The sequence below is a fragment of the Phaseolus vulgaris genome, chromosome 6 (genome assembly GCF_000499845.2).
Source record: "Phaseolus vulgaris cultivar G19833 chromosome 6, P. vulgaris v2.0, whole genome shotgun sequence".
Taxonomy (NCBI): Eukaryota; Viridiplantae; Streptophyta; class Magnoliopsida; order Fabales; family Fabaceae; genus Phaseolus; species Phaseolus vulgaris.
Window position 1 is genome coordinate 4,122,587 of NC_023754.2, and position 10,230 is coordinate 4,132,816.

General features: G+C 27.9%; 1 protein-coding gene across 1 annotated transcript; it reads left to right on the forward strand.

Annotated features, from left to right (window-relative positions):
• Positions 1-2,001: 2,001 nt before the first annotated feature.
• On the forward strand, positions 2,002-4,714 carry LOC137830962 (E3 ubiquitin-protein ligase RZF1-like). The gene is made up of 2 exons (XM_068638401.1): positions 2,002-2,310; positions 3,491-4,714. Exon 2 carries the CDS (start codon positions 3,550-3,552, stop codon positions 4,465-4,467), a length of 918 nt encoding a protein of 305 aa, XP_068494502.1. The 5' UTR covers positions 2,002-2,310; positions 3,491-3,549; the 3' UTR covers positions 4,468-4,714.
• The last annotated feature ends 5,516 nt before the right edge of the window (positions 4,715-10,230 follow it).

Consider the following 10,230-nt stretch of genomic DNA (forward strand, 5'->3'; position numbering starts at 1 on the left):
TAGTGTTAAATTCTCATACTTTTCACTTATTAAATACAAAATTAATAGACACTTGTTATATTTATGAAAATATTCTAATTTAATTGGAAGGGTTATCAGTTATCTTACTTTAACATAATTTTATGAATAGAAAATTATTAAATTTTTTTTTATATAAAATATTAAGAAAATTTATATATAAATTAGATATTTTTATTATATAAAAGCCTAAACAAACAGTCTCTATCGAGTCTATTCTTGTAGCTGAACTGACTACCAAATATGAAATATTTCTAACAGTACAAATACTTTTCTACTTTATCAGTGGCATGGGTCAATTACTAAATTTGAATAACTTTTTTATAAAAAGATTTATATTCCTTCTATTATTGGCAAATCTGTGTTCAAATTATTCATATAATCCATATCAAAAAAATTGACATATTCTTAAAATGAAAAGTACCTTCCTTTTTTCCCACTATTAAAAAATATCTGAAATTAACTATTATCAATATGATATATTTATATTTCTTAAATTATTAATTTATCTATTTATTGACAGCTTTGTGATTTATCTTTAGTATATTAATTATACTTAGTATTAATTTATTAATAATAATATTATATATAACTTTTTTATTCATAGTAAAATATGTGCAATTTTGTTTTATTAAATGTATATATAATTAGTTTATATGCTAAATAAACTTATTACTTTAATATTATGTGTTGTTAAATTTTAAGTTGGAGTTCTAATTTCTGTTTATAACATTTTATTTACATCCTATCCAATGTATATATCATTAAGACTTGTTAAGCGGTCATTATTATGGTAATGTAGTTTATATTACCAATTAATTAATTGACTAATGTTATATCAAATAAGATTTAAGTTAAATAAAATAATCAAAATCAATTAATTATGATAATAGTTGGTTTTTTTACCTTTCTCAGTTTAATATATTTATCTTTATCGATAGTTTGACTTTTCGATCTCAAAGTCTAACATGTTCATTAATGTTCAAACAACTAACTTATTTAGATTTGTTGGTATAAGAAAAAATTGTCTTGGAAAATAAATCTGACATTCATCATCATTTACAAATATACTTTAAAAAGAATAAATTGTTTTGGGTTTGGAGAAGAGATTCAAATCTACAATGGATTCAACATTCTTCATAATTCACTATCGAGTTCAACCTAAATAAGTATAAATAGGACACTTAATAGATAGTTAGACAGACATGTAAAAAACAATAACATTAATAACTCACTCAAAAATGTTAGAACTTATTTAACGTCAGAGTATTTTACAAGTATCAACCTTTCACTTATTCTGCATAAAAACAAAAATATCACGAAGAAAATTAAAGATTATGAACGAGAAAAAAAAACGAAAAGAAAAAACTAAGAAAAAAAAACTGAAAAAAAGGATAAAGAAAAAAACTAGTACTATAAGACACGTACTAAACACGTGGGATGAAATCAGACTTTACCTTATCCATACAAAAATATATATATATATATATATATATATAATTAATAAGTGAAAGACTAAAATTATAGTAAAATACAACGAAACCTAACAACTATTTGTTTTTTTAAAGAAGACGGCAGCAAAATTAATAGTAAGTTTAATGTCTAATAATGCTTATTAAAAATATACTAAAAAATAGCAAATTTTATTCTTTAAAAAATAAAAAAGGTAACACGGTATAAATGTCTTTGAAAGATGATGTATAAACAACTCATTTTTTATTAAGCACCCAACCAATACCGATGATATGACCTTTGATTTGAAATGTAAAATAATCTAAATAAATCAACTTAAAAAAATAAAAATATTATTATATTATTAGTTATTTTAATAGTAGAAGAAGACTAAAAGATGTTTATGTGGCATTTTTTTTTTCAAAGTATTATTAATACAAGACGACTTAACTTATGCTTTAAGCATTTACGTAGCAAACTAAAATATAAATAATGATAAAAAATCATATTATTTAGTAAGGAAAAAACTTTGTTTCAAGTTACAGTTAGTATGTTTGTACATGCCTCGTGTCACCTTCGTGCAACTTTCTTTCACAAAACTAAATATAGAATAGTCACAATTCTGAACAGGTGAAAATTACAAGAAATTAAATATAAAATAGTCAAAATTTTGAACAGGTGAAAATGACAGAGAAACTTGGCCTCAGTGGGAACACCCCATCAATAGTAGAGTCTCTCCTACTTTCTCTCTCCACCAAAGTCAGAATCTTTTGCAACTCTGTGCTCTGAGTTTTTTCATTCATTGTAGTTTCTTCTTTTGTTTTCTCTTCCTTTTCATTGGTAAGTCCACTCTGATAAATTCTGAATTTTTGTTCTTCTGTTAATTTTTTTGGTTGCTATTTATTATGTTTATTCAGTGGATTCTAGGTGGGTGTGAACTCAGTATGATCAATGATGGGTGTTTGTTTAATTGAGAACCTATTTGAAAGTTATGTGCTTTGATGACAACATGGTGTGGTTTTTGTGGGATTTTAGTTTTCAGTTTGGTTTTGTTGTGTTGCTTTCGCTCTCTTCTGTTTCTGACTTCATGGTTGTGTTTGAGGATAGGTCCTGTTTATGTGGTTGAATAGCTACCTGGTTCTTGCATGAATTTTGTTCCTCCTTAATGCATATGTGGTAATTGATTTGTTTTGTTCAGGGTAAAACATTTAAATCATTTCAATTTGCATGTGTGAAGTTATGGAATTTTGTCTCCCTTTGTAATTGTTGAACCTCACCGGTTTTCTGGAAGGCAGAAATCCTCTTGTCTGATAAGGATAACAAAGAGAATCCAGGAAATTTTTTGTTTTGGACATTTTTAGATGGATATTTTTCATCCATTTAAGAAGGTTAAGTCATGATGCTAAATTGATTATAATTTTATGTTCTCACTGTAAATTTTTGTTGTTATTCTTCATGATTTGATTACAAGACATAGTTGACTACATAGTTGACCATATGTTCACAGCTCTGACATGCTGTGTTCATTGTAAGAACTCATTTATAATTTCCTTTTGCTTTGGCAATTATTTTATTTTCTAATTTTAAATATGATTTATCTGCATGAAATCCGATCTAATGCTTTGTTACTAATTTAGTTTAATTGGGGGGTGTCCTTTCTTGTTCATATTGTTTTCTTTGTGAGTCAATTTTTTTTCAAAAAGCATTTCTTGATGTCCATAATAATATTATGAAACTACCTTGTGAGATGAAGTTGGGGTTAAAAGAATGGTTTGATTTTATTTGGGTCCCTTTGCTTGTTCTAACTTGTTGGAGTTTGCTATTCCTTATCTCTCTCAGATACCATTTGGCTTTTCTTAAGGATATAGTAATCAATATTGAGCATCTGGTGTGCTGCCAAAATACTTCACCACAGTATCCTAAATGTTCATGACTTGTTACTTTTGCTGTCAATTTTATGAGTCATTTTGTAACTTGATCTGTGACTAAAACATCTGAAGCTCTACTATACTTGGTGCAGAAGCAAAGTGAAGTTGTGTTGTATCTCTTCAATATCTAAGTGTGTAGTGAAGAGAAAGCATGTCAAGTGGAACAACATACTGGTGTTATACATGCAGGCAGCCAATCTGGCTTGAAGGGAGAGATGCCATTTGCCCTTACTGCGATGGAGGCTTTGTGCAAGAACTTAACGAGCAGCTGCGAGCAGTTTCACACCAGCAAGGCTTTTCATCACAAATGGAAGATTTTCGTCAAATGCCTGATATTATGGATGCTGTAAGAGCTGTTATGGAGCAAAGAGGTTCTGAGCCAAGAATTGGGGTTAGAGATGCTGTTGACAATTTCATGAGGCAGAGAATGGCTGGAAGCTACACAAACTTTGATGTTAGAAGGAGGTTTGGCTCCACCACCACCACCCCACTTCCTGATCAGACTTGGGGGGTCTATAGCTCTGGTCCTTATCTGATATTTCATGGTCAACCTCCTGGCTTCACTATGTCTAACACTGGCTCAAGAAGAGGTCCTAGGCATGTTGATTTTGGTGACTACTTTCTTGGTCCTAGACTTGAAGGACTCATTGAACAACACATAACCAATGATCGCCTTGGTCCACCCCCTGCAGCACGCTCTTCTATTGATGCAATGCCAACCATTAAGATCACAAATGAACACCTTCAATCTGATTCACACTGTGCAGTTTGTAAGGAAAAGTTTGAACTGAGTTCTGAGGCCAGGAAAATGCCATGTGCCCACATTTACCACTCAGACTGTATTGTTCCATGGTTAGTTCAGCACAATTCATGTCCAGTTTGCCGTGTTGAGCTGCCACCTCAAGGACACCCCAGTTCCCGCAGTAGTCGAATTAGGGGAGGAAGGAATGCTAGTGGCACTGGTGGTGACAATATCTCCAGGAGAAGAGGGAATAGAGAGATGAACAATGGAAGGAGAAATCTGCTATCATATTTGTGGCCATTTCGAACTTCTAGTTCAAATACTTGATCATTTTGCTGAGACTGGGGAAGCTACTCCTCTACAAGTGTTTGGCCAATGCCAGAACATAACTGAAAGTTTCATTTCTTCTCCAGGACAAGTGTAATTAGCTTCCATATAATGCTTGTAATTTGAAATGACATAAAGACAATTTCTGAAGTTTGTGCTTTGAACTTGATTTCATTGATACTAGATCATAGAAGTATGTGGAACTCTTTGTACATACAATATTCATGGAAGCAATTTTCGTTTTAAATTTTCAGTTGTATTGTAGTTTGCATGGTCATGAGTATCTTTGAGAGATAAGGATGTTCGAAATCACACATCTACTTTACATTTCATAATATATAAGTCGGTCTAAACCTCATCTTATGAGCTGATTTTATAAGCTTGAGTTAGGTTTAAAGTTCACTTTCTAATATCGTGTAAGAGTCATTTACAATTTATTCTAACAAGAAACTGAGTATTGACCACTCATAAATATATAATCTCATACACGAGTTGACAATTATACGCGAGTTGACAATTATGAGAAGATCTCCTAACAAAGAGAAGGAAAAGGTGAGTGATGAAGGATAAATGAATCATTTCTTTTACTACAAAACCAGTACACACCACACAAGCATAATAATAGTCATAAACACTTTACTTTGCACTTAGTACAAAGCATAGCAATGAATGGAAATGTTAGAAAATGGCAGTGTGAAACAAAACCTTTTGGATCTCAACCTCATGATCTATAAATTAAATATTAGATTTAAAAAAAATGATTTTTTTTTTACAAATTAACTCATATACAAGTTATATTTTAGATGGTAGAGGAGCTTTTTTTTATTTATTTCTAATACCACATGAAAAAAATTTCTTCAAAAGATTCATAGTTTTATACCAAATTTAATTGGTTTGGTTTTAATCAACTACATATTAGTTCACCAAAATGTTGACCAATTCTTCCACAGTTTGGTTAATAGGTCTGAACTTGACATGGTTGATCAATTTTTTTATTAAATCGATTGATTTACCCCTACTGTTAAAACATAGATTAAATTGTATTTAGATAAAGTTTTTTATAAGAACTTTTAAGAAAGAAAAATTGAAATCAACTTTTTATAAGTAAAAAATAGTTTATGTAAAAGTAAACTCATAGAAACTTTTTATATAATTTTTAAAATTGTTTATTTTTAACTTACATATAAAGTAATATTAATTTAAAAAAAGGGATTTTTCCATAATTGTAAAGAAAGTTGGCAATAGAGTAGGAGAAATAAGAAACAAAAGTAAACCATTTTTGATAATTGATGAAGGAGTTTTAGGAGATTTGCCACTTTTGTCACATCAAAAAGGCTCAAAATGAGGGACCATGTGTTTCCACGCACTAATTATGAGAAGCAGCACATTCTCTGCCGTGAGTGAAGGGTTGCATTTCAAAAGGAATTCTAACTTCCACTTTAAGTAACACTCTAACTGGAACAATTTAGGGGGTGTAAATCATTGAGCACAATAACTTCATTACTTCTTTTTACTACTTTTTTTTCTTCATAAGAATTTAATTAACAACTAACCAACTCTTATGAGTTATATTTTAGAACCTGTTAACACAAATTTAACTACAAGCGGTTAATTTAAATAACAAAAAATTTATAGTATGCAATCCTTTAAATATTTTTATGTTATTTTCTTATCAGAATTAATTCTTTACTTTGTAATATGCATAATAAAGTTTATACTACTCAATTAGAACAATTAAAAAAACTATTTTTAAACTACATTTTATAAAACAAATTTTAATCAAAGTTCAAAATTAAATTTCCGATGCTATATGATTATTTTGAATAATTAGCTCACTCTTATGTGTACGAGTGAATAAATATAATATTCCAATATATAAACATTTAGAAGTGGATGGAATTGTGTTTTACTTAAATTTTTTAATCCTTTTGTTGATATCGTTTGAATAAGAGTACTCAAACGATTTAAGAAATTAGTTTGAGGTAGTTCTTTCTCACCAGATTCAACTTTAATACTTAAGTTAAGAAATTTAGTTTAATAGTGTGTTTGATTTAGGAGGAGATTTGAGAGAATGGATGTATAAGGATTTGAGAGAATGTGTGAGGTTTTTTGGATTTATGAATGTTTTAATGAATATGTGAGGATCATTTATTGAAGTTTGTGAATTTTGTGAATGGTGTGATGGTTGAGAGGAAATTTAGAATTTTTTTAAATGTATAAAATGTAAATTTACAAATTTATCCTTATTATTAAAAAATATTTGAATAATGGATTATTATATTTTTGTGTAGATTTGAGTTAATTAAATTCTGTAAATTATATTTGATAATGTTCTCGCCGGCAGACTTCGGTCGGTCTCCAAGTTGAGCTCCACTTTGAATGGTCTCCACTTGGTGCTCCGAAACGCTATTGGGACAAGGGGGAATCTACCTGTTGATCACACTCCGACAATCAAGTCAGTGAAAACATTCAAACTATAAATTTGTTTCAGTCTAAAGTATTCAGAAAAGCGTACATTTACCCGGGGTCTCCAACCCCTTTTATAGACATTCATTCAATAATTTTCATCAATGAGAATATAATCTCAACATTCAAAATATAATATTCAACAATAATTTGTTCATCGTGTACCTATTACTTTTGGGTATAAACATTCTTAACTGGTTTTACTTGCATTTAATAATATACTTCAACCAATTCAGTTATTCATGTATACCTCAACCAATTCAATTATTTCTTCTTTAATTTTTAATTATCTTTTCCACACAAACTTACTAGAAAATCTGGGTTGACCTCGTAACACACTTTTGGGCCCATACCCGGCTCAGGTCGAGCTAGACATAACTTGCACAAACGAGCTAACCATACCTAAACACTTGGACCAAGGTCCCGAGCACTCCTAACCAGTACATATACCATTAAATAATTATTTTCGAAAAAATACAAGTTACGTAACATTGTCAGAAGATTAAAAGTTGTGATAAAAATAATATTATCTAAGCATCAAGAAATTACTGTTATATTAAATTCATATTTAATAAAAAATAAATAAAAAAATTATTTAGTTGTTAATTTATATTTATTTTAATTAAAACATTATTTTCAGTATTTTTCTATGGAAAATTGCCAATATGTAAAAATTGAAAATTGATACATAAAATAAACATTTGAAATATTCAAAAATTTTAAAAATATAATACAAAATATTTTTTATTAAATTGAAATAATATTATTAAATATATTATGATTTATTAATATAATTATATATATATATATATTTATAAAACTAAATATGTTTTTTTTATATTATAACTTTATTTTATTATTATCATTATATAATTAATAATAGTATAATTAAATATTTCAATTAGATAAATGTATGTAATATTTAATATGAGAATCAATTCTCCCTTGAATAACACATGAGTGAGAATAGATTCTCCTTTATCTCTTTCTTCTTCCTAAGTGCTTTCTTATTCCTTTTTGTCATGCATGCAGTGACAGTGTCTCGTCTCAAAGGTAGTTGTGCAGGGTATGTGAGTAATTTTCTTCAATCTTACGTGAACATCATCTACAATCTCTTCATAAGAGATAAGACTAAAAATGAAGGGCACCCGCTTCCCTATTCGTGCCAACACTTCCAAATCATTGGATATAAACAATGTTACCACCTGCTCACCAATCCTTTCTCAGAGGTCATCCCTATAAGCAAACAATTCCTAAACGTTTTAGTTTTAGATATTCACTTAATACCTTTTCTCCTTCGTTAATGTAGCAATAAATAACATGTAATGTAAAGAGATAAAAGGTAGATAAAGTACACACATTATTTTTATACTAGTTCATTTCTTGCAACAGACAACATCTACATCTCTACTTATCAACTAATTGAGTTTCACTAAGTGAACTAATGTTGTGATGTACCAAATTAACATTATTTGGACTCGTAGTCACTCCTAACTAACCCATTGAGTATTATTTGAGCTCATAGTCACTTCTGGCTAACCTTTTGAGTATTCTTGACCCCAACCACTCCTGACTTAACTTAGTATTCTTGACTTCAAAAACTCTTGGCTTAATTGAATATTCTTAAATCCAATCACTCCAAGCTTGATTGAGTAGTCTTGACGTCAGCCACTATTGGCTTACCTGAGTAATCTTTACCAAGCAACCACTAAGATGAGGAAGTTGTATAAATGGTGATCAACTGATCATGTTGAAGCTTATTGAAAATGATAATCATTTGAAAATATATGTAAAAGTTGATCACTCTATCTATCTTTTAATTAGGTGATTGAACACAAATAATGTTCTTTTATAAAGCTTTAAATGGAAAAAAAAAATCTAAATAGAATAATTTAAAACCAAAAGAACATATGCATAATTGATTTCAAGTAGTAAATGTTCAGTAGCTCAAATTTAAAGAAACAAGAACAATTATGAAAATTAAAAAAAAAATTTAGGGAATCGAAAGTACAAATAAATGAGATTTGAAATAATTATTGATTTGGGAATTGTAAAAGTGCTAAATGCATAGTGATAAAAGTCGAGTGCCATAGGAAAGAAAAGTAAAAACAAACATGACCTCTCCTTCATGATAACTTATATTTAATTGACTCGAATACATATTTTGTTGTTTAAATTTGTAAGTTTGTTTTAATGTAATAATGATTTTTTTATACTCCTTATAATTAAAAATATATATTTTTAGTGTGTTTTTAAATATGGTTACAAATTTACATAATAGTTTATTTTAATTTTCTTTTTTATTATAAAAGATACCTAATTATATGTTTTTTAAATATTGATTTTGATAATGTTCAGGTCCAAAATACTAAGTAGGTTATTTATAAATTATATGACAAAAAGATATATTTTAACTTTAGAAAGATAAAACACAAATTTAACTCAATTTGAGAAAATATAAAACATATTTACTTACTTATGCTATAAATTGACAATTTAAAATTTATAAGAGAAATGTGTATAGTTAATTTAAATATATAAACGGATAAAAGATAAGTAGCTCACATATTTAGAATAAAAGAACATTAACTTAAGTAAAATTTGAGAAAAATGAGGAAATTTTAATTAAAAAATAAATATGATTATAGAATCGACACTTGATGTAATAAAGACATCATAACACAAAGAAATTATAAAATAATTAATAATTTTGAACCTTAAAAATATATATTATTTTAATTAAACTTTAAACAGAATACATTTATCTAAAACAATGTTGAGAAATAATTTAATTAACTAGAATATAAAAATAAAAAAAATAAACCTTAAAAATTAAGAAGTAATTCTTTATAAAATAAATTAATAGAAACCCAAATAATGAAAGAAAAAAGATTATTGATTGCGAGACACATCTATTGAAAACCAACAAACAAATAAAACACAAAATAATATAGCAAAAATAATCATCTATTTATTATATCATGCAAATGTACAACATATTCTATTAGAAATATAAAATGCTTTTATATAAAAAGCTACGAGTGAATAATGAATTAGTAAAAAAGACTACTGTTTTAACTAATTGAATTAAACAGGTTTTAAAAATTAGAATATTAGTATATATAATCATATATTATTGGGACAAAAATATCAACAGATAAAATGACGAATAAGAACAAAAGTGTGAGAGTGAAAAAAAATCTTTTAATCCAATAAACACTATAAATAGCACAATTTATCCAATGGTTGGAACTATTATACTCGAAAAAAAGTCCAATAATAAAAATCCTATAAAAG

What these genes read in the sequence shown, in the direction of transcription:
- LOC137830962 (XM_068638401.1), top strand. Translation starts at nt 3,550, where the DNA reads ATGTCAAGTGGAACAACATACTGGTGTTATACATGCAGGCAGCCAATC.